The 24,495-nt window shown below is 38.9% G+C and overlaps 2 protein-coding genes across 4 annotated transcripts in view; both read left to right on the top strand.

Annotated features, from left to right (window-relative positions):
- SEL1L (SEL1L adaptor subunit of ERAD E3 ubiquitin ligase) overlaps positions 1 to 8,797 on the top strand; it is a 31,125-nt gene extending 22,328 nt beyond the window's left edge. Inside the window, exons 19-21 of the mRNA XM_042814121.1 lie at positions 345 to 517; positions 3,341 to 3,469; positions 4,779 to 8,797. Coding sequence (XP_042670055.1) covers positions 345 to 517; positions 3,341 to 3,469; positions 4,779 to 4,985 — 509 coding nt within the window. The 3' untranslated portion in view covers positions 4,986 to 8,797. The remainder of the gene's footprint in view (positions 1 to 344; positions 518 to 3,340; positions 3,470 to 4,778) is intronic.
- Positions 8,798 to 13,984: 5,187 nt separating this feature from the next.
- STON2 (stonin 2) overlaps positions 13,985 to 24,495 on the top strand; it is a 70,743-nt gene continuing 60,232 nt past the window's right edge. Inside the window, exon 1 of one of the 3 annotated variants that reach the window (XM_042814868.1) lies at positions 13,985 to 14,061. The gene's annotated coding sequence lies outside the window, so the exon portion shown is untranslated. Of the gene's footprint in view, positions 14,062 to 14,594; positions 14,678 to 19,547; positions 19,630 to 24,495 lie in introns of those variants that run through there. The other 2 variants (XM_042814865.1, XM_042814866.1) reach the window with 2 other exon arrangements.

Here is a 24,495-nt window from a genome sequence, read left to right as displayed (position 1 = left end):
TTATTTCTGTTTTAAAAACAATTCTTTAGTCCTTAATGACCATATAATAAATGGAAAGCTTTTTTACTTCAGTGACTATGGAGATTACATAGGTTTTCAATTTGTACTGGTAATAGAAATATTGTTAGGGTTACTGGGAGAAGTACTTTCTGGAAAATAGAAGTCTGTTAGGGTTGTCTAAACCTGAGTATTCCTTTTAAAAATCTGTTGTGAGAAAGGCAAAAAAAGAGAAAATATTACTTTATACAGTGTGCATAAAGCCTGTAGTGAAGCTTCATGTGAGATTGCAAGGCTTACTTTGACTAGATGTTTTATCTTTTATGATGTTTTTTGTTTCTTTGTAGGATACACAGTTGCAAGAATTAAACTTGGAGATTACCATTTCTATGGATTTGGTACTGATGTTGATTATGAAACAGCATTTATTCACTATCGACTGGCATCAGAGCAGCAGCACAGTGCCCAAGCGATGTTCAATCTGGGCTACATGCATGAGAAGGGATTGGGCATCAAGCAGGTGAGTGAGGTGTAAGCTGATAGGCAGATTCATTACAGTACATTTACTATTATTAAAATCCCTAGTCATAGTGGACTTCAGCCACTATATAGTCACTTAGCAGGAATTTGCATGCCTCAGTACAGCCTCCCTTAGCAATTACAGAAATATATCCATTTCATGCTTCTGTGTGTGAGGGAGTAAGGTATAGGCAGGGAAGAAATTGCCCTTAATTGTGAAGTTTGGCAAAAGGGTAACTCATATTTGCATCCAATTTTGTAATGTTTTCAAGACTTCAAAATATAATGAAAGAAATCAAAATCAATTCCAGATTCAGGCTATTTCTGCACAGGATTGCTTCTACTTATAACTCAGTGCTTGAAAGTATATGGAGCTCTTCTTTTCAAAATGTCATGATATTGAAAACAAATGAACTGATATTTCAGAGGATATGAACAATGTGATTGTTAGATGTAGCTTTTCAAATTAGGCTAGACTGCAGTTTGCTTTACAAAATACTAGAAGAAGGCAGCGCATTTAGTTCCTATAAGAAATGTATCAGATCTTAGAATCTTTTGAATTGGAAGGGACCATTAAAGATCATCTAAACCGGCTCTTCTGCAGTGAACACATTTACACCAAGATCAGTCTGTGTCTAGGGACAGGGCTTCTGCTACATCTCTGGGCAACCTATTCCGATGTATTTTACAAAAAAAACAGTTCATCCTTATGCCCAGTCTTAATCTCCTCTTTTTTAGTTTGAAACCATTTCCCCATGCCCTATCTCAAGGGACCCTGCTAAAGAGTCTGTCCCCTTCTTTCTTCTAGCCCTCTTTTAGGTAATGAAAGGCCACTATCGTGTCACCCTGAAGCCTTCTCTTCTCCAGGCTGAACAGCCCCTAAGTAAACTAAAATGTACAGAATCCTTTTCATTATTCTGACATATATAAGAGAATGTAATTTGAATTTGCATACTAATTCTGAGCAACCTACCTTACCTTAATTGAAATAGCTAATATAAATAAGGAAAGTGAGCACTGAGAATGTCTAGACAAGAAATATAGTCTATAAAACCAGTCTTGGAGATTTTGAACACCTAGCTACTCTTCACTTGCTGTTTCCTAAATTTTAGATTCATAAGATGAGAGAGAATGGCGTTTAGGATTGACAAAAAAGACTGGAACAGGGTTGGATTAGGATAGCCTAAGAAAAGACAGACTGAATTTTGAGTCAAGAAATATTTTGTTATCCTTTCCTGGAATGGAAACTACTGAATTTTGAATGTCTCCTTCAAATAACTCAACTGAAGTCATGATGTTAGCATATGTTGTCTGCCATTGAAGTCTGTTCTTTCACTGGAGGGCTGTGGATGGGTCCTTTATTGACTTCTAGCATTGCAATATCTAACAAATTGGGAATTTTCACTATTGAATGAAGTGTTGTGTAATTCTATTCTCTCTCTACCTATATTCATACCATTAAGATTGCAATCAATTCAGAGCTAGGAAAAATGATCTAATAGCTGCACGACTTCAGCTCAGGTTGTTGTTGATTCAGGATAGTTCTGAATAAGTATGATACTTCTTCCAAACAGCTTATGCATTATTCACCATTTACTTACTGAATAAACAGTATTTCTTGCAGATAGGATTCTGTATTGTATTTGCTCTGTATGGATAGCTTTGAGATTCATTCTAGTTCAAAGCCAATTATTAAACCCCTTTAGAAGTTTCACACACATACTGCTATTCATGTATTCACTGATATTGTCCAATTTGAGTCTGCATATCAGAATGAAAACTATATTCTTATTTTTAACAGCATCAAGTCTCTTAAGTTAACTTTTCCATGGTGCTCTTTAGGATTCGGTGTAATCTTAGTTCTTTACTTGTATTAAGACACTTAAGCGTTTGCAGCTCTTTCTCATCTATCAAGTGAGAGTGAAGAATGTATAAATACAACTAATAACTTCCTAATTAGAAATAAAAGTAATACATGATTAGGATCCTTTGTATGCTTATTTCGTGTATACTGTCTTAGTATAAGGAAACAAGGAAATTCAGGCAGGCTTCCCAGGCTTGAAGAGTACTTGAGTTGTTTTGGGGTTCATAGGTACGTTGAAAAATCATTTCCGTGTGTATCAAAAAAACTAAGTTTTTCTGTGTTAACAAGTAGAAAGCAGTTGAGGGGGAGCTAAGGTATTTAGCTACATGTATCCTCTGTTCATGATACAATCACTTTGTTCCAACTAGCTCAGTAGAGATGGCTAATTTAAGCTTCTCTAAAATTGGCTGGCTGTTGATCATGTTTTACCACACTGCTCTCACTTAGGCATGTCGGTTTACAATAAGAAGTAGAATCTAATTTGGAATGTGTTCAGAAATGGTTAGAAGTTGCAGGCTTTCTGCAGGAGGCGTGCTGTACTATAGCTGGGAGGAGTTGTTGCTATGTACTCCTACATGGCTTCTGTTTTCTTACTCTTTCTCATCTGGTGTGGTGTTGCATACATAAAGTATACTCAAGTTGTTGTCTAAATATAGGCTTTGTTTTACAGTGCATGGGTTGAATTTATTAATATTGATCTCTTTATTAGCTTCAATTCCAGTATCAATTGTGCTAGCTTTATCCTTGGATGTAAGCTTCTACTTGTATATTGAAAGATGACCATCCCTTAGGAAAAAAAAGGAGGGGGTTGTACTTGAATGGTTTTTGTTTAACTCAACCAAGAAAAAAAAAAAAAAAAACATTTTCAAATGACAGCATGTATTTTCATGTAGAAAAAGCTCTAGATCTTATCAGTTCTAAAGAACTCAGGAAGTTATTTTTGTATCTTTGTAATTGTAGGATATTCATCTTGCAAAACGATTCTATGATATGGCTGCTGAAGCAAGCCCAGATGCCCAGGTTCCAGTCTTCCTAGCTCTTTGCAAGCTTGGAGTGATATACTCTATGCAGTATATACGAGAAATCAATGTAAGTAGAATTAAAAAGAGAAATGTTTACAACTCAGTCTTCTTTTAAAAGAATAGATACCTTATTTGAGCAGAAGTCTCATGTGAGCCTTAAAGTAAATTTTTCTTTTTTGACGTTGTCTTTTAAAGTTGTAGAAGCTGCAGTTCTTATCTGTGCAATAGTGGGAAACTGAGAAGAGCGTAGTCAGTGCTGTTCAGTGCTATTCTTCCCTTGAAGAGAATATCCCAAACCTATTTGACTGCTTCTAGCCAAGCGTCTGATGTTAAAACTGACCACCTGTTACATTGACTGCTTAACAGAAAAGAGAGTGTTTTGGGTTTGGTTTTTTTTTTGTAGCCCCAATTCTTTTGCTGTTTTATATTCAGTTGTAACACTCCCACTTAAGTCATGTTTGCTTATATTTGGCAGTTCAGTTACCATACAGAGTTTCTGCTTAATGATGAAATTGAGTTTAGGCGATTTTTCTCCATATACTATCTGAAATATTCTTCAGTATTCTGAGATCTTACTATCTTTTGGATTACTTGATAAATTCAAATGATAGGAAAGCTATTTCCTCTTAGAGCAAATTTGATTTCAAGCAATCCAGGTAAGACTGGAAATCAATAGTCTGAAACTTTCAAGAGTGAACAACTGAAACTTTGAAAATCAATTGAGCAAATAATCAGAGCTCACAGAAGCTACTACACAGAACACTGGTATTCAAAGTTTTAGATCTACAGTCAATAAGTACAATGTCACTGTAGGAGAACATGATTATGTTGGCTACAGCTTATGCAAGTCATAGTCTGATAGAAAGGCAGTTCACATGACTAACAATGAAGTGTTTTGGCTGGTAACTTCCCTGTAAGTTATCTACATGAATCTCAGTGTCATATAACTTAATTATCCTTGACCTTAGTGTTCCATTGTTCACGATAGTCTGCAGATGCTTCCCTATTTGGCTGGACTGAGTTCATTTCCTCTTTGTATGTAGCATTTGTGCCCCTCTCTTCAAGACAACTAATATAAGAACAGGGCACATAATTTAAATTTTTTGTATTTGCTGCATGTGTGAAAACTACATAGCTGTGTGTCAGGAACAGTATCTTTGGAAATAGCTCCTTCTACAGAGCATTGCTTTTATTGGCATTTAACTCCTGAAAATTGAGGATGACATTGTAATTATTATTTTTCATTCTCAGAAATAGAGGGGAAGAGTAGCAGTTCTAAAACTTCAGTAGCTTGTACATTAAAAATATTAGAAGTCAAATATAAAACATCTTCCTGTTCTTGTTCTCTGACATGATAATATGGACTTCTTTCTTAGTTAAGGGAAGTCTTCTCACATATTGATATGGACCAGCTGCTTGGGCCTGAGTGGGACCTTTACCTTATGACCATCATCACCTTGCTTCTGGGAACAATTATAGCTTATAGACAAAGGCAACATCAGGCAATTCCCAGACCAGCAGGACTACGACCAGCTGTGCCTCAACAAGAACCACCACCTCCAGAGCATCAACCACCACAATAGCAACAAGGGCCTCGGTAAAAGAACTGGATTTTTCCAAGAAGAACAACTTTCATTGTGATTTAGGACTTCAGATTAATCGTCCCTTCCATAAAAGAGGCACAGAGAAGTTAATAAGGATTAAAGTATGAAAGCTGCTTAGAATGATGCCTTTTTTCAGGGATAAGAAATTTCTTCTGAAACTGATTTGAATGTTATTTCAGTGCCAATGGAATAACACTATGGCTTTTTTCATGGAAACACAAGTGTGCTACTACAAAAAAATGTTGCCTGCTGTATCTAGTTTCTCTTTATTCAGAGTCCTTTTCATCTTAGAGAGAGAGAGAGAGAGAGAGAGAGAGAGAGAGAGAGAGAGAGAGAAGGCTAGCATTAGAAGACTTTTGCCTGTCTGATAGCAGCTGCCCTATAAAAATAATGAATTTATGGCCAGTTTCATTCCAAGAAGCTGAACTGTATTTGAAGTCCAAAACAGTTGGAGCTCTATGAATTCATATTCTGATCTCCACCTCAAGTATTTCTACAATCCTTATTTGATTTATTTCTTACTCTTTGGTCTTCTATGCTGTCTTGAAAAGTTTAATCTGGATTATTTATAAGTTCTGTAAAACTAAACCAGCAAATATGTAATTGCATTTGTGCTTTTTTTTTTTTTCCGGTATTTTCCCTCATTATCATCAAAGTAGACAGTTGTCAACAGTTAGTATATAGCCCAGGAGGAGAGTTGAAATAGATAGTGTTTGTAAAACTAATTAGTTGCAAACTGTGCAGGCCCGGATCTCACATCCTTCTGAAAAGTTTTTTGGAGTCTCTTAACTTGCAATCCTTAGTAATGTAAGGAAAAGTTAGTAGTATCTTTAAATAGTGTAACCTTGTTGTTACAGACATGCCAAGTCTATTTACATTGCAGAAAGCAGCAGAGTTAGTGTGGGCACTGAAGAAAGAACAGAACCATATGCCTTCCTGGTTTTAAGTAGAGAAAACCTTGTATTTTATTTCCAACAATGCTTCATGTTATCTGCACTGTAAGAAGATCCTCTTGCAGATGAAGTGTAGTATCTTATGTGCATCTGTTTAATGCATCCGCAGCAAAAAAATAGAAGGGTCCCAAAGGCATGTACTTTCTACAGAAAGGTGTGGATTTAAGCCAGTGATGCTACAAGTTCAGTTAACTGATTAAAAAATCCTGTGTTAAATCACAGCAGTGGCCTACCCTTTTTGTACTGGGCATACATAAGAAAGTCAGCCAATGTTTGAGTAGCTGTACAACCTGAGGATCCCTGTAACAAAATTTGAAGACAGCTAATGTTATTGACTCTTGACACCACCGAATTAGTGTTGGCCTTTTTTGGAGTATAGAGAGTATGTATGACCTGTGGGCATATGTTTTTAGACTGCAAGAAGCTAGTGACAGTTTGTCATTGAACTACAATTTCAGAGTATGAGGTTGGAAAACAGTATCATAGGTGTAACAAATACAGATGTTTGTGCTCTTGGCAAATCAGTTAAGTACCTATTTCTGTGCTAGCGTTTGAACTCCTGAATATGCTGTCCTGTCTTAAAGTAGAATGAAATACAAAGATAAGGCTTTAGCTTCTCTCTGACAAAATCTACTTCATTCAAAGGGTTAAGAGCTTTCTTTCATATACTTTTTTCAGTGCATTGGCAGCTTCAGTGCATTGGCATAGACTTTGATCTGTTTTTATACTTAATGCAATTGTTGCATAATATATCTGTAGTTTGGGAGAGAGGGAAAGAAAGATGCTATTCTGTGAACTGAAACGTCATGGATGACTTAATATTAAAATAGAGGTAGAGCTTCTCAGTACTTGAAAATGTTTCTTCTGGTTATGTGGAGACAAATCCATTGTTGTAGTTTGATGGAGGGTTGCAGCATGTGGCAGAGGAATGTTTTTGTTTCAGTCTTTTTCATCATTATCAGTTGGAACAGTATTGAACTGAAATGTAGAGTCTGGAATGTACAGCACTCCCCAGTTGCATTTCTGAGGTACCTGTGACTTCTGAGCACTTCTTCTGACCTCTTTCTTTTTGCCTCTGTCACCTAATAGTTCTTTTCTAGCTCAGCATGAATAAATTAAAGATTATATGGGAAATGTTTTCCAGTTAACTATCACTGATTCGTTGATCTCTTAGGATGTTTAATAATTTTGTTAATGCTTTATTAAAATGTTTTTGTTGTTTTTATCTGCTAGAACTAAATTCTAAAAGCTCTGTTTGCATGAGACTCTCTCATCATTGTTGCTATGTGACAGTCTTACAGCTAGCTTTTCACTGAACTGATGCATTTTTACAGCTAAGAAATCAGCGGAAGAAAATGGCTGGAGATCAGCGAATTATTCCATTTTACAGAACTGCTTTTTGAAGAAGCAATAAGGAAGTCTTTCTGCTTTTTTCCCTGCTTTCTACCAAATTGCTACCACTAACTTTTTTCAGATGACATTCATTTGAGTGAAGTGGTAGTAGTAAAGAAGTACTTACCAGGAGTAATAGCAAGTTAACTCAGGGATTAAAGAAATGAATACATTTTCTAAACCATTTGTCATACAACATCACTTCAGCTTCTGAGACAATCCCTTGCTACTCTACTCTGAAACTTGCATTTTGAGAGAAATGTGTTTAACTCTTACTAGCAATATGTTTCTTGTGTGCTTGGTTTGTCAAACTGCTTTTTTCCCTGAGGAATTGGATTGCTCAGTTGTTTGCGGTGAAGTGCTCTTCCCTTTTGGTAATAGATTGTCCTATAGCTTGTATGCAGAATTATTTTAGAAGGGATACTTAATTTTAAGATAAGCATTTTTACTTATCTGAAGTGTTTTTTGAATGGAAAAACTGTATTCTTTGTGATTACTTAGGTCAAATAGGCATGCTCTGGCCTTCCCAGACACCTGCTGTTTTCTCCCTGAAGGGAAAATAACAACTATAAAGAGCAGTAGCTATTGTCAGTGGGAGTTCTGTATGCAAGAAAACAGTGGAAAGATGTGGTGGGAAATATTTTTCTACACCTGCATCATTAAGTAAGCACATCAGCTGCTTCAGCTGTTCTTGCAGTCTGAAAATAACATGAAACTGTTGAGAAAACTAAGATTCTACTTCTTCCCTTTGAGATTTGCCCCAGGACTTAATCTATCAAAACAATTTTCCTTGCTTTGTATGTCTGTTGTAGGAGAATCTAAGTACAGGTAAAATCTTTGATATAAATATCCCAGTGAGACTCCTGAAGCAAACTTTATTTACTTCTTAGTCATCTTCCATGAAACATCAGCTGCTCTTATTAAACTTAAAAGTTTAAAAAATAAAAAAATGAAAAAAAAAAAAAAACTATCAAATATTCTTCTTGGAGAAGAGCATTAAATTGTGGGTTGTGAAAGGACTTTTAAGACTATGCATTATTTAGTTTCCACCTACTTTATGCTAGTTTTGGCCTTTAAGGATTATATTACAGGGGGTCATAGTCACTTTTGCAAGTTGCTTTATTTTTAGATAGGCAACAATAAACTGAAATTTTATTTTTGTTTCAGAGAATATTAAACTAAACAAAACTTAGTTTGGTTTGAGAACTACTGGAAATGCATATGGCATAGGATTCCCCCCTCAAATAGTCCTTTGTTTTTATCGGCTGCAGTTCTTTAAAGAGTCTTGTAGGACTTTTGTAAATTTATTTTGTATTTAAAATCAGTATAAAGGCTGGTCAAATGTAATATAATTGTGTAAACAAATTCTGTTAATAGAAAGATGTACAGATTCATTTTGTACTGTATCTTTAATCTTGTGAAATAAAGATACCACTTGTGTGGTTACGTTCAGTGTTTACATTACTTATGGTAACAGAGGACGTCAACTGTAAATCATTTATTTTCCACTACTGAATGCATACCTTCTTATAAGGATACTCATTTCACTTTTATTCCTCTTCAAAAACAAATCGAAGTTAGTTTAGAAGGATATAGAAAAGAGAAATGAAAATTGTGCATTGTATTTTCAGATGTGCTAGCTTGTCTTCTCTGTGTGATGCTTTTTTCTAGTATATGCTGCATCTGGACTGTGTGTGGCAAGTGGGTATATGAATGTGTCTGGGGAGTGTGGAAAAAAAGTAGTTCTAAGTAGCTAAAGCTGCTGCCAGTAGCACTTGCTGCAGGTAGCTAACAAAATATAACTGCTGATACTAAAACCAGCTTAAGCCTGATGTACAAAACAAAGCTCACTAAGCTTGAGCTACAAGTTGACAAGCCTGTAAGCAAGAGATCACTGTTTTCTGTCGTGGGAGAAGTAGAAGATTCTCGTCCTTTTACTGGGGGGGAAGAAGGGGAGAGAGCTTCCTCAAAAGCTAAGCTGGAGTTCTACTTATCCAGTTAGCGAATGGTTTGTCATCTTTACAAGCGGAAATGGTTTTAAGTTGAAACAGTGAAGATTTAGATTAGATACTGGGGGAAGTTCTTTACTATGAGAGTGGTGAGGTGCTGGAAGAGGCTTCCCAGAGAGGTTGTGGATGCCCCATCCTTGGAGGTATTCAAGGCCAGGTTGATGGGGCCCTGGGCAGCCTGGTCTAGTATTAAATATGTAGGTTGGTGGCCCTGCCTGTGGCAGAGGGATTGGAGATTCATGATCCTTGCCATCCCTTCCAACCCAAGCCATTCTATGATCTTTTGTTTACAGGAAAGAGAAGTATGTTGAATTGGAGAACCACTGTAGTTCAGGTAGCAAGTGGTAAACACAGCTTAACTTCTGTAGCATAGTCATTGGATTCTGTAGTACATCTGAGGGAATGCTTTCACCTTGAAATACATCATTGTTTGTTAGTCTGGTAAACTTAGGATTCTAAGCACAGTGATATTTCAAGCAGTTCACTTATGGAAGTAGTTGCTCATACTTTTACTTCTTTGAAAGTGAAATTTCTGGTTGTTTTTTTTTAAATATCTATTTTTTTTTACACTGACATTTCTAAAACTTTAAGAACAACTTTTTAAAAGTTAAAAATACTTAAATTTATTTCACTCTTCTGACACTTTCCATGTTTCCTGTCTCAGGTTATTTCTTCTTGAAAGTCCTTTTCATTTCCAATCACGGCTATAAGGTAGCGTATAAGTAGACTTTCTGGATTTTCTATGGCATGTTGGTCATTTCTGTGCAAGGCTCATATTGATATTGCTCTTTTTTTTTTATTAATTGCTGGAGAATTGTTTCTACCTGGGATGTTTGCCTGCAGCCACTAGGGGGCATCAGATATCAACCGGTGCCCCACAGGGAGATACTCCAGAAATCAAAAATGAGAAATTCCTGTACCTTCAGAAACTGTGAAATCATGGATATCTTGAGAGGAGTTAAGTACTTGTTGGCAGCTGCCTCAGAACTTGCTTTACAAATCAAGAATTAAGTACTACTTAATTCCAAACTACTCAGTTGTGGTAAGTCAGTTTAAAAGTTGCCCTCTCCTATATCTTCTACATTATTCTTCTACAGTACTAAGTTAAAATGATGTGTTCTTATGTTGTGCTTGAAGTGGAGAGGGAAAATAACTACACTTTTTTTTTTTTTTTTTTTTTTTTTTTTTTTGAAGTTTAAAAGAAACCAGGGTGGAACAGTTGCCCCCAGAGAGGTTGTGTCATCTCCTTGTATGGAGATATTCAAGACCTGACTGTATGCCTACCTGTGCGATCTACTGTAGGGTACCTGCTTTAGTGGGGAGGTTGGACTCTATTATTTCATCAGATCCCAGATCCCTTCCAACTCCTGCAGTTCTGTGATTCTTTGAAATTAATTTATATGCTTGGTGAATTTTCCAGTAGTCAATAATCTTCACTGTTGTTGCTATGGTGTGGGGAGGACTTAGGTTAAATTTTGATGTAGTGATTAATTTTCTCTGGTTCTTATCAACTTGATTGTTGGACTGGACAGTCCATCAGGAATAATAGCTATGCAAAAATATGTATAAATCCTGCAGTCAATTCCAAAGTTGATTATTGGTGTATTACAAGGTTTTTATGCAATTGGACTGATCTTCACGATTAGTTTTTTGTTTGCTTTGGTTGTTTTTCTCTGAGAAACATTGCACAGATGGGAGGTGCCTATAGTAAGAGAATTCAAACCCAGTGAGATAAATGTAGTGATCTCACTATGCACAGCTGTGTTGGCTTTTTCTGCTACTTTGCTAAACAAACAGCCTTCCTGAATGTCTTACTAGGAATACGAGCTTCAGTAGAAGATAAAGGGTATAACCAGGCAGGCATTTCTCAGAAGAAGAAAAAAGAGGCTCTGAATTAACTATTTTAGTGAATATGACAATATGTTAACTGTTTTCCTACTCTGATGTCTTGCATATTCAGTGAAGAGCTCCATTGAGATGCAAGAAAAAAGTTGCACGTGTGGAGTTTCTAATACTTGTTTGAGAGAGTCTAAATGTCATGTTGACTTTAAAAGCCCCTGGAACTTTGATCTTCACTACATTTGTCACTTTTAGTTCATAAATTCATGTGAAATATTTTTAAATGTTTCTGGTGTATGTTTAGCCTCATAAAACATAGCTCTCATCTATTTATATTTTGGCTCAAAACTGAAAACCTCTATGGTAAATACTGAAAATGAATAGCTGGAAGAAAATGAATCACTTTACAAACTAAAAATAAACCACTTTTTTAAACTTTTCTAATGTAGCATCTCATTAGTCCTTGGAGAGCTCTGTGGTACTGTGAGATTTTCCTGCAGCTACAGGAAGGAAGTTTTCAAGTCATATAAATGAATTTCTCTTTAACAATCCTTTTGCTTCTCACTTTTACAAAAAAAAAAATTTAATGCTTCCTAATTTTTACACTGACCGTAGCACTTGTAGCACTACTATTCTGCAATCTTCTCATGTGCTCACATCACAGCTAACTCTGTGGCTACTGATTACAGTGGTTTACTCTTACAGGACAAAACAAGGATGCCTGGGTATCTGAGCAACATCTTTCCTTCTGAAAATGCCCAATCTAGGAATGGGAAATGAAGGTGATAGCTTGTCATAATGGGAACGGCACTTTTTTGAAGTTAGTGGATTTAAACTCCTCTCAGAACATGTTCTGCTTATATCCAGTCCACGTTATTCTCTCTTGAAGCACATGATTGTTCATGTTTGCCTGTGTTAGCTGAAGCAAAGACCTCTTATCCACATCCATTTGTGTACAACGCAAGGGAGTTAAGCAGGTGATCTTGTGTATTTTATCTTACTGTTCTGTATAATCTCAGCCTCTGAGCTGAGGCACATGCATGAATATTTCTGTGTGGCTGTACTCCTTGGGATGTGGTATAAACAGATGAGCGAAGTACAGATTTATTTATTTGGAGGCAGGTGCACATTGGTGTTTAAAGCTCTGGCTGTGCTTCAGTATGGTTCTGAGATTGGCCTCTTCTGGTGTACCACAGAGGGTTAAATCACTCTCCAGAAGTTACAATGGCATTTCCTTGCTTAACTTAATGAAATGAAATATATTTGACCCTGTGAACTGATTCAACTCAGTTAAATCTGCAGAGAAATTTGCTTGAGTATCACTGTTTTGGATGGGAATAAAGGAGCTTAAGAAGTTTTTTGTCTTTTTTTTTAAATGCAGTGCAGTGTCATCTTTAAAATGAAATATCCCGAATCTATTTAAAAAAAATAAAAATACTACTGAGTTAAAAACAAATAAATAAATAAAAATTAAGAAGTGAGAGTGTATGTACTTAAATAGGATTCAGAATGATTCTAGCCTTTAGCTGGTCAGTACTACCATTCAGTGTTATGATCTCAAATGCTCTAACCCTGTAGTCTCATCTGCTAAATTTGCCTGCAACATAGATCAGAATACCAAGAGGAGAATACTGTATTTCTATGGCTAACAGGCAACATTATGATATATATCAGAAAACTGAAGGACACAACCTTTGTTCTTCAAATCCAAACCATCCTAAGTAAGTAAACAAGGCTCTTTGAGGTGTTTGAATTAAAAATTAAGAAATAAAAATAAATTTTAACATCTCCTGCTTTTAGGAGAGAAAAAAAAAAAAAAGTCTGTTCTAACTTCTCTTTTTCTATTGTGTAAATAGCAGTTTTCAACTAGAAACTTAATGTATAATTGAAATGCTTTGGTTTGAGGTTCCATGCTTTTAATCCTGGTTATGCTTAGAAAGAATCAGAATCTGTAGGATGTGTTTTACTTGCTGGTCCTTGCATTCTGGATCCCACAGGTAAATGCATTTGGAGAACAAAAGCTTAGTGAATCATCTTGCAAGTCTGAATAGAATAATGGTTAAGTATAATAACAGTTAAATGGTGTTACATAATGGTGTTGTCTGATGCTGTGGTAAAGGAGTAATAATTGTAATGGACTAAATAATTGAAGATAATAAAATACTCTAAACCTATAGCAATATATATAAAATGCTATAAACCTATAGCTTCCCTCTATTTTAAACTGCTGAATCCAGCAACATTGGTTTACTGAAAAAGAGATCAGTGCTTCAGAGAACTTCACCTATTGTTCACTCAAAAGTGGCATGTTACATGCAAACCTTTTTCTTTGGATGATTTTTTTAAGTTTAGGAATATGCTTTTTGTCAACCTTTAAACTGTCTAAAATCTGTCAGTAAACAATGTTGAGAGAGAAAAGGGCAGTCTTCTGATGCCGAGCCTTCATTACAACCTGACTGATAAGCACAGCCTGGTGCTGCTGGCTTTATAGTGTGAGGTAGGGTGATCACTGCCACTAGGACTGCTCCTGCTGGTGTGCTTACAGTCTCAGTGCTGCTGAGAAAAGTTAGTCTGTAATGGCTAATTCTGATTCTGTTTGGAAAACAAAAAGACGAAAAAAGAAGAAATGAAGCTCAAGGATTGACCAGAACCGGGAAGGGGCTGACAGCCTTTGCAGTCCTTTAGAGCATGGATCTCTGCTAGCTGCCAACTGTGGCCCCTTTGGGAACTCCTGAAGGGCAAGCACTGGACGAGCTGAACCAGCTGTGCCCTTTGCCACGCGCCGTGCTTTACAGGGTGGCCCTGTGGTGCTTGCTGCTCCTTTCAGAATTCCTGGTGTTCTGCAACAACGCTTCTCCTCAGGTGATCTGGTTTCAAACTTACGTAACTTTTTTTTTTCTCTTCAGTGACTCTGGTACTAATTAAGGTTGTTAACATTTGCATGATTATAGTGTTTACGGTTATTAACATTTTTCAGCTTGTAAGTTCCAATTTGCAAGGAAGCTGTCCAGTAAGTGGTGCTTCCTGAGCTCGCGGGAGCAATTCCCCAAATCAGTTGAGGGGTGCGGCTCGCGCACGAGCACCTGCGCACGTGTTTGTGCGCGGTGCCCGTGTTGCATGTCCGCAAGTTCCTTTGATTAAAAGCCTTGGCGCTGAGGTAGGGTTAAAAATTACAGCCTGCATACACTCACTTGCCATCTCCCTGGGGTTCCCCTCGCCTCAGGCCGGCACCAGCGCCGAGCCGTGGCCGGGGAGAGGCGGAGCTGCGGCGCCCGCGGCCAATGCGGAGGCGATGCCACCGCCCCCGCGCCGCCGGCGAACGCCCAATGGCGGCGGTCCCGCGATGCCGGTGCCCCGGTGGGGCGGGCCGAGGGCCGCGCCGAGTGCGCCGCCGCCTCCTCCACCTTCTCCCCTGGCCGTGCTGTGCCGTGCTCGCGGCGGGCGGCAGCCTCGAGGAGCGGCTGCTGCACTCCCACAGGTAGGTGACTGGGGAGCGGCTGCCCGGCTCGGCAGGTTGAGGGAAGGTGGGAGCTGGAGCTGGAGCTGGACTCAGCTCAGGTGGGCCCGGGCCGGGTGCTGGGGCGGCTGCCTCCACCGAGCTTGTTCTCTGCTGGCTGGGCTTCCCTCGGGCACCGCTCTGCTCTCGTAGAGCGGAGACTCGTCCCCCTCTATTGCGGTGCGTTTTCCTGCTGGGTTCGTGGTGCTGCTCCTCGGCACGGCCGTTTGGGTCGTGTTCCAGCCGGCCTTCCTCGTTTCCCGCACCCGTCTGCATCGCTGCTGGTGGGGAGGAGTGTTGGCAGCGCTGCCCAGTGCCCCGCGGTGTTCCCTCCGTGGAGCGCTCCCGTGCCTTTATGGCCCTGCGCTGTGTGCAGGAGGATTAACGAGCAACGCGGGGAAACTGTCTGCATCCACCTGCCTCTCCGCTGCTCCGGGTAATTACTCTGGGCTGGGTTTTTCCTTTCTTCATTCTAAAGAACTGTGCTGTGTTATCAGTGGCTTTCTCAGGTTAAAATAGTAAGAAGGAAACAGAACTTGCCGGTCACCTTTCCATGGTCTATTTCAAATACTGTTGGTAAATAATAGGCCATAACGGCACAAAGTTTGTATTTCCATGTCAGGTGAATTTTTATGCTAATATATGATCAGAAACGGCTTTTAGCTGCTCGCTTGTCTGTTCTGTGAGCTGCATCCCTGTTTCTGCTGGAGCTCCACTTCTCTTGTTCTGTTCCCTTGTTCTCTTGTTCTGTTCCCTTGTTCTGTTGGTTCTTGTGCTGTAACTGGACGCAGCTTCTCACCTTCAGGCCCATGGTATCACCCTTTTTTAGACCATAATCTTTCAATGAAAAACAGATTTAAAAAAAAATAAAAAAAAAACTTGACACCTTCACTGAAGCAGATGTTGCTTTACAGCTACCTTCTGCATACTTCCTGGACCATCAAATATCTTACGGTCAGTTTACAAAATTGGTTGGAGGGCAGGACATGACTCTGAGCTTCCTGATCTAGCTGTAGGTTCCTGCTTATTGCAAGGGAGTGGGACTAGATAGCCTCGAAGGGCCCTTTCAAACAGTTCTGTGTGTCTATATGATTTCTAGTTTTGACAAGGCAAAAATCTGGCAAATGTGAGCGTTCCTTTGCTTGTGAATCATCTGATTAATTCTTGCCTTCTGTGAATTTGCATCTTGTACACTTACCAGTTTGGGCACACAAACCTCAAACTGCTGGCTGCTCATGTTCCCCAGTGTGTTTGTCTTCAGTTTCTTTTTTCTTTGCATAATGCACACTTAGGCTCTGGAGTTTGCCTTAATATTTGGAAGTTAAGCAAGTTTGTTATTAGATCAAGTTCGTGTTATCACAAAAAAAACATGAAGACATTATCCTCACCTTCAATGAGTTCTATGACATTGTGTTAGCAATGCATACTGTCCTCCTAAATACGTAGTTTTCAAATGGTTGGATTGTTTCATCACCAAAAATTAGAAGGGAAAAATTTCTACTCACAAAGTATAGCACTGGAAGTAGCCTGCCCACAGAGATGGTGGAGTCACCATCTGTGGAGGTGTTTGAGAACAATTGGATGTGACACTGAGGGGCATGGTGGTGATGGACTGATGGTTGGACTAGATGATCTTAGAGGTCTTTTCCAAACTTAATGTTTCTAGGGATCTAACTGATTGTAATATAAAGCTATATTTGCTATGAATTAGATAGGATCTGTTGTATCATGCTTTGGTCAGGTGATAATCTTTGCCTTTTTCTGTATAGCATTACAATTATTTCATGATACTCCTATAAAAGTCTTAAGCACAAAGCAAGTCACAGTAGTTCCGCAGGACATAGTACCTCATTTTGCATGCACCTAGGAACACAGCTGGCCACTTCAGTGATGAGTGGTCTTTTATAGTCCTGGCTTTTAAATTTAAAATGTGAAAACCCTCAACTGACCATTAAATGTCTGAAGAGAAATGCTCTGATTTTTTTCTTCTCAAATATTACACTGCATCTTGGTTCTGACTGGCTGTAGCACTTACAATTCACATTCTCAGTTCTAATTAGCAACTTCCCAGCACACCTTATTAACTACAGATCTCCTTCTTATCAGTTCCTTGGATCTACAGTTATGTCAGTGGCATCATTCATGCTCTGTTGTGTGTTTGGTTTGGATAAAGGTCCAAGGGTTGCAGTGTAAGGAAGTGGAAGCTGAATCTTCCCAAGGCTGATTTTTGACTCCTCAGCACCCACCAGTGCTCCTTGCAGCTCTCAGGAAAGCAGTTCAGCTATTGGTGCTTTTCACTGTTGAGAAATCCAGACTGTGTGTGGGTTAAACCATATTGTACGTGGGCTAAATACAGAGTGTTTAGAGAGCTTCATTTTCAGCTATCTCAAGTCTGGCATCAGCAAATGAGGATGAGAAGTAGCATTGAAATCTGTTACAAACCTCTCAAGATGTTCTGCTCTGTGAGGCTTCTGTCACCTGTTGTAGCACTGGCTTTTCCCATCAACACAGTGCTTACCAAAACAGAACCAACAACAACGTGATCGTAGTGCTTCAGTCCTCCTGCCTTGGTGCTGCTCCTTGCAGCACCGTGGCCTCAGGCAGCTTCTGGTCTCTATGTTGCACTGAGGCTTTCTGCAAAGCAATGATGGGTCTACACCTCAAGTACTGTGTTGAGGTTTGAGCCCCTTGCCGCAAAAAAGACATTGAAGCCTTTGAGCATAACCAGAGAAGGGTAATGAGTAAGGATCTGGAGCACAAGTCTTAAGAGAAGTGGCTGAGCAAACTGGGGTTGTTCAGTCTGGAGAAGAGGAGATTCAGGGGAGACTTTATTGCTCTGTACAACTCCCTGAAAGGAGGTTGTGGTCAGGTGGGGGCTGGTCTCTTCACTTCTTGTCCTATCACTATTATCTTGGAGATGGGCTTAAGTTGCAACAGTCTTTGCAGCCTTGTCTTTGAAAATGGAAGAATATAAACAGTAATTAAAACAAACAAACAAACAAAAAAACCAACAAAAAACAACAACGATCAGGAGAGAAGTGTAATATTACGTGTATGTAGAAGTTGAATATGTGTGAGCTAATCCCCTAAGGAGTGAGTGCTCTGCTTCAGCTGGGAAAGGAAAGCCCTTAAAAGGAAATTCTTGGGCATTTTTTTCTGAATTGCTTGCACTACTTAAAAAAAGAAAAATTCATAAAATACCCGATGACAAAATCAGATGGTTTTTGTTTTCTGATTTCTTAGAATGTTTTCTTTGCAGTCCAACCATGCTGGGTAGTACTGTAAAGGATAGCAAGTTCTGCTAATGTATATAATAACTTTACAGCCACTAACCTCAATGGAGGAGTACCTGTCTGTGTGTGCTTTAGGATGAGCGTATTTGTCTCCAGTGCTCTGTTTGTGACCAAGTGCATTTGGATCCTGGGCAGTACAGCGGGAAGCTCCATAGCTCATACATCTGGGAACTTGCCTGGATCAGTGTGTAAATATTTGAAAATTTTATCGGGTTCTCAAAGTATGCTGCAATTTCATCCAAGCATATCTATGCAGATCAGATTGCTGCCCCAAAATTATGAATTCCCTATGTGCTGCTGCTATCGATTATTTTTTTTCACTGTTCATCTTTTAAATATGTAGATAAGATAAACTGTGAGTATGATTCTATCACTTTCAAAATGTCAGGGTATGAAAATTCTGATAAAAACTGGGAAGAAAAAAAAAAAAAAGCTGAGGAAGTGCAATGCTGTGGGGTAAGAACCAGGGTTGCAGGCTTTCCTCCTTTTCTGAAGAACCATGGATGCATGTGCATTAGTGTGTTAAAACGGGAGTGCACTTCTGCAGCAAACATCCTGTAATCCACTCTTGCTGCGCTTTTCACATCAGAGTGCATGCATCAACAGGTTTCATTTCAAATGAAACCAAGCTGGAGGACAGATCACTCTGGGCACTCACATGATGTTCTCCAAGTGCTAATTCCTTCCACAGGATCTGATTGAAGATAACCTGAAGTAGAAGACTCAAAAAAGTAATATGAAAGCTCTCTCTTAATGCCAAGTATTTCACCCTACAGCTCTGCCCCCACTGATAGACTAGCATAAACTTATATATGACATAATATACATTATTTATATAATATATATATAATCTTGTTTCTGTTGTGGGTTTTTTTTTTCTAATTTAACATAATCCTTGATGTATATTTACACAAAATTATGAGAGAAAGCAAACACCAAAACATAAAGTTTAAAAAGAAAAGGTTAAGGTAAGATAACATTAATGCATACACTCCTTGGATAGCAACAGAGACAAATGATGCTTTATTAATAGAAAATACTTTTATAGCAAATAGGTTACTGAAATATGGGTGTTTCTTAAGCATGAACTCTATATGTTTGGTGGAAGGGAGCCATGACTTAAAGAGTTTTTGCTGCCAGCCATGCCTGAAAATCCTTCAGTGTGTGCTTTGCTTGATGCCAAGCATTTCCTAAAATGCTGAAAAAAAAGTAGAAATTGTGAATTGGCACAATGCTATTTGTGACTGAGATTCAGGTGCCCTGGTTTAGGTGTGCAAAAGACTTTCAAGCCCGAGTTGTCATGGGTCATCACGTGGGGAGGATTCACCTTGTTCTAAAATAGACCAGACGAAGGGTTCTCTGGAGGTGTCATATTCCATCCACTGACTATAAACAGAGCATCGGATGGCTATCTTAGGTGTTGAACTCTGGTGTCCAGAGTTGAGTGAAATGTGATTCATCTCCATTTATTAAGGTAACTGAAGTCAGTGTCTCAGCACAATTCCTTTGACTTGAAGCTGAAGATAGAATTGGCCAATATGCTTCAAGATTTGGTGAAGGTGCTGTAACCATCCACAGCTGTCTCATCCCCAAAGAGCAGCCAGTGTGCTCTGGAGCTGAGGTCCCCATCAGACCTATCTGGTGAGTTGGAGAACACAGATCTAGTTTTTTAGGGTTGTTTTTTTTTTTGTTATGCTCTTTTGGGCCAAGATCTAGCTGGCCCAAAATAAAGATGTGAATATTTATAGAAGCTAATTCTCTCTGTAGGATCTTGAGGTTGCCAGCTGTGAGATGAAATGAAAGCCTTACCTCTAATTTACTCTTGAAAATGGGGAGAATATATGATACAGCAATTTTTCCTCTCCCACTGTCTAGAGCAGGGGCCTCTTGTGAACAGAAAATACCATTTTGCAGAACTTTGCAGTGGTTTGGTGGTCATGTGGGTGACTGAAATGCATGGGAAAAACAGTGCTAAATGTTTTCAAAGAGAATCAGTATTACTAGCTGTATAACTGAAACCAGAGCTGGTCAAACTCCATTGCACAAGGCTGGTTTGTTTTCTATTAAAGTAGTTTGAGTGGAGCAGCTATAGGGAGGAATTTGGACTATGAAGTTTAATGATTAGTTGCTTTTTAATTACTGGCTGCTCCTTAGGAAGGAGCTACCTTGCTACCAGAAATGTTCCTTCCTCTCTGATCCTAGCCATATTGTTGCCAGGTCATTGATGTTCATGTATTTACCTGTCTGAAAGTTATATCCCATATTCAAAAACTGTATATGGTGAAAGCATCAGATCTATACTCTAAATGGCATTCCAGCTTGTAAGGCACATGGGTTCAGTGTGAGGGATAAGGGCTCAGAGAGCATCTGAGTGCATGTTTTATTGGATATTCACTGCCAGAATCTCAAATGTCATTGAAGGAAAAGGCTGTGGTAGAACAGACGGGGCAGATCTGGGCATTTCCCCTCCTCACAATGAACTCATTCCTGTGACTTCTGTAAATTTAATTTAACTGACTCAATGAGATTGATTGATTGATTGATACCATGCTTTATGTGCACTCAGAATCTGACACTGACATATTAGTATTCACTTTTTTCCCCCAAGAAAAGATTACAAATATTCTTCATGCTCAATCCAAGCTATTGACACAAAGATGCTTGGGGGTAAGACTGATTGAGAATGACCACAGACCTCTGGTAGCTACAGCTCCAAACAGAGAGATGAAGCTTTTCTGTGACACTGAAATGAGAGCTGACTTACAAGTTTTAATTTCCCCCACCCCCTTTCTTTAACCAGAAACTTTGTCTTAAAAAAAATTATTTCTTTTAATTCTGCTAACTTCCAGTTATTCACAATGGGCTTTTGCTTTTTTGTTTGTTTGTTTGTTTTATTTTTTGGTTTTTTGTTGTCTTTCTTGGGTAAATTTAGATGAAATTGGATTTAAATCTCTGCTGAAGTGTATCACTGCCCATTCAGGTAACAAACTGAGGGTCTCGGTCCCTTTGGATCTGTGACTCCGTGGAAGAGGGACGTAGATATCTCAGATATTTTACAACTGCTTGTCTGCATCCCATTTTTGAAACTGATACGTTGGGTAGACATTCTTTGCCAAAAGTTACTGGAGTTGAGTCCCAGGAGCTGGAAAGAGAGTTTTAATGGTGCTTTAATATTATTGTAAACTGTTAATGCTGTGCAACTGAGGTGTATTGTGGACTGAGGAGCAGAATAGCTCTGTTGGCTCATGGCTGCGTTAGGTTGGAGGTGGACCATAAAGTCTCACTTATTTTGTACTGTTTGTTAATTTGACTGGTCAAGATATTTGTTTATAATTTGTGTGTATACGTATATATATACATACACACACACATATATATATATTTGGTTCTGGCATAGAAAGTACGGAGTCCCTTTACTCAAGCATATTTTCCTTTCAGAGGTGCTTTCCATTCCCCTGAAGGTAGGGGCAGTCATGTTAAGCAATGGGCATCATTGAGTGTGTATATTTAGAGCATCTAAAATAAAGAGTGACAACAAACATAGTGTCTGTGGGTTGCCCTGGAGTGCTACAGTGTCCTGGCCTGATACTAAGTTGCATAATTGCGATCGGCTCTCCAGATGCTGGAAATGAGAAAAGACCAGCTGGATCATCCCAGGAATTTTCTGTTGGGGCAAGCTTGTTCCCCTGATACCTCTTCCAGAGTGCTATATTTTGTCTGGCTTTAAATAATTAAGCAGCACTTCCTCAGGCTAGAAGACAGTCTCACGTTTTAAGATTGCCTGTGTGCATAGCCCTCAGATAGTACCTCCCTCACAGTGCAATCCCTTTTTAATCTTGATCCCTTTGAAATGTACTGCAGATTCAGCTTTGAAGTTATCAAAGATGTCATATAAGAGTATAGGTACATAGAAGTTATTTATACATGTGGTTGTTAGTGACATGGAAATACAGAGAAAACATGAACTGAACAGGACTTTCTGCCTTAGTGTTCCCAATCTCTCTTTCTAGCCAACATTCAGCACAGACAAACTGATTTCTTTCAAGGCTGCATCGCTTCTCAATGCTCCTTGTTTTTTCTCTGCTTTCACAGTTGGATTCTGTGTTTTCCAGTCACTCAGAATCTGTTTTCCCGTCCTGTTCATACTGCTCAGCCAGATGAATGCCCATCCTCTCTGTAGGCATTCAGACTCCAGTGAAGCATCTCTGTCTGAATGATCCAGTTCTTGCCTTGTCCTGAATGTGACTAGTGTTTGAAGGAGGGCCTGACTTCTTTTTCATGTTCTCTTAGTCCAAAATGAGTTTAACTAAAGCTCATTGACGGCAACTGATTATACCCACCATTGTCAACAAAGGGTTTTCACCAAATTTCTAGCATGAACAATAGCATGAACTTGGCTGTAAACCAGAAGGTAAAGTCTCAATGTCATTTCTGCTACAAAAATCAGTCTTGAGGTAGTGGAGGAGTTATGCTGGCTCTCCTTTCATTGATGGAGGCAATATTGGTTTTAGAGTTGCACTGGATTCCAGTGAAGTAGTAATCTCTGGCAAGGTATACAGACACTGCTGGAATTTTAGCATTTGGCAGAATAGGATGACATTTCATGCAAGCCAGGATGTGTACTTACTACAACAGTGTGTATCATCCAGCACTGTACTTCAGTAAATGTACAATCACTTTCTGTTGTCACAAGCATCGGTTTAGAAGAAGGATGTATGCAGTAGAGCTTTGTGATCTGTGCTTATCCGTGAACAGCTGTTCTGGGTGATGGCACACTGGAGTGACAGTTTTTTTGGGGTGGTTAATTGTATGACACTGTGCTTTTTATTTCACTGAGATAGCTTGACATTCTAGAAAGAAAACCACACCTTGATGACCATCACAACAGCAAATAAGATATGATGGTTTTTAGAGGAATTAGTGAATGGAGTATATCTGCACAGCTTGACTGCATGATTTAGACTGCAACAGCCTGTGAAAATACCCTGTGCAAAGCAAGGTGCTCAGGGGGATCTCTCTTTTGATAAACATATTCCTTATATGATTCACTTTGGGGGTTTGATAGAATAAACCAACTTTTAAGCCCATTTTCCCCTGTCCCCCCATGTTGTGGATCGGGTTGTCAGTTATTGTAGCAAAGTAAATCAACCTTTTGTGAATTAAAGTGAATGTGGGTCAGAGAGAGTTTGTGATGTGCATAGTAATAATGTATGGAAGTCTGGGATCCGTATTTGTTCTCAATTTGTGCAGTAATGATGGGAAAGAAAATCCACAGATTTTAAATATGCTAGATAAATTAGCATCTTGCTTGTTTCTTGTGATTATTATTTTTTTTCCCCCCAGTTCAGTTTTAAAGCACTGCTGCTCTATATGGTAAGATAAACATTTGACAAAGTCTGGTCTTTGCTTCAGATTCTGGTTTGAGCTTGAAGGCTGCAGTTTGGGAAATTATCCTTCTGGTTCTAATGCAGTTACATGGCCAGAGGCTTCAGTCATGCTTTAAACACATACTGGACCCACAGTGAGTCATATTTAAGGAGTCCTGAAATGTGGAGCTGCTGACGTGACTAAAAATGTGAATGATCATTGCCAAACATTTTTGTCTAGCATTTTCCCTTAGTTTCTGCCTGTTAGACCTTGCTTACAATCATTGAGGAAAAAAGTAAATAAATTTGATTCTTTCTTTTTCTGTATTTTTTCCCTTCTACACTACCTTTCTATGTTACTCAAGTTCTTGGCAATGCAAAGAATAAAGGAGGAAGTTGTTTTTCTTCTAGTATCAGGTTTTGAAGCCTATTGAATAGTATCATGTCCCACTGGATTTGGTTGCGTGTATTTCTAAAGGAAAAAAAAGCAAAAAGAGAAAGACCACTGCCTTCTGAACTGTCTGAATATCCTAGTGTTGTCTGCAGGAGAGAATCTAAGATGCTCTTTTTAAAACATAGAGGAGCTTCTGTGACAGATGAATTGTGAAGTACAGAAAACGACAGCCTTTCAGATATTAGACTTGATGCAAATATTCCTGAGGGAGATGCTTATGACTTTCTTACCCACACACATCAGCTACAGACTCTCTTTTCTTACATGTCAGTGGATGTGAGCTTCCAGTAAAACTGGGCTGTGTCTCTGTGGGGCATGGTCTTATGGTCCAAAAATCATTGGATTTTTGTGGTCTGGAGAAAATAAGGGTATTTCAGGTCACCTCAGCTTTAAGACTGGTTCTGTCACTGATTGCAGTGCAAGTTTAGACAGAGCACCTAGTCCGTTAAAGTAAGTGGATATAGTTGTTAATTAGAGTGGTTGCACTTGGCCCTGTGTTCAGGGAAACCCACACCAATTCTCTGTCACCCAATGTGCCAGATGGCTCTGGTTATCATCAGTAGCTCACTCTTCCTCACTTCATCTCTGTCTAAAATAGCCATCTGTGCCATCAATCCATGAGATAGTGGAAATGACCGATCTGGTAATGGCATAAAGTAAACCTGGACATATTCTGATCAGAGCTCT

Source organism: Centrocercus urophasianus, unplaced genomic scaffold (assembly GCF_019232065.1).
Source record: "Centrocercus urophasianus isolate 14NV4802_14NV808 unplaced genomic scaffold, USGS_Curo_1.0 seq_14, whole genome shotgun sequence".
In the NCBI taxonomy this organism is placed as follows: Eukaryota; Metazoa; Chordata; class Aves; order Galliformes; family Phasianidae; genus Centrocercus; species Centrocercus urophasianus.
This window is presented reverse-complemented; position numbering and strand designations above follow the sequence as displayed.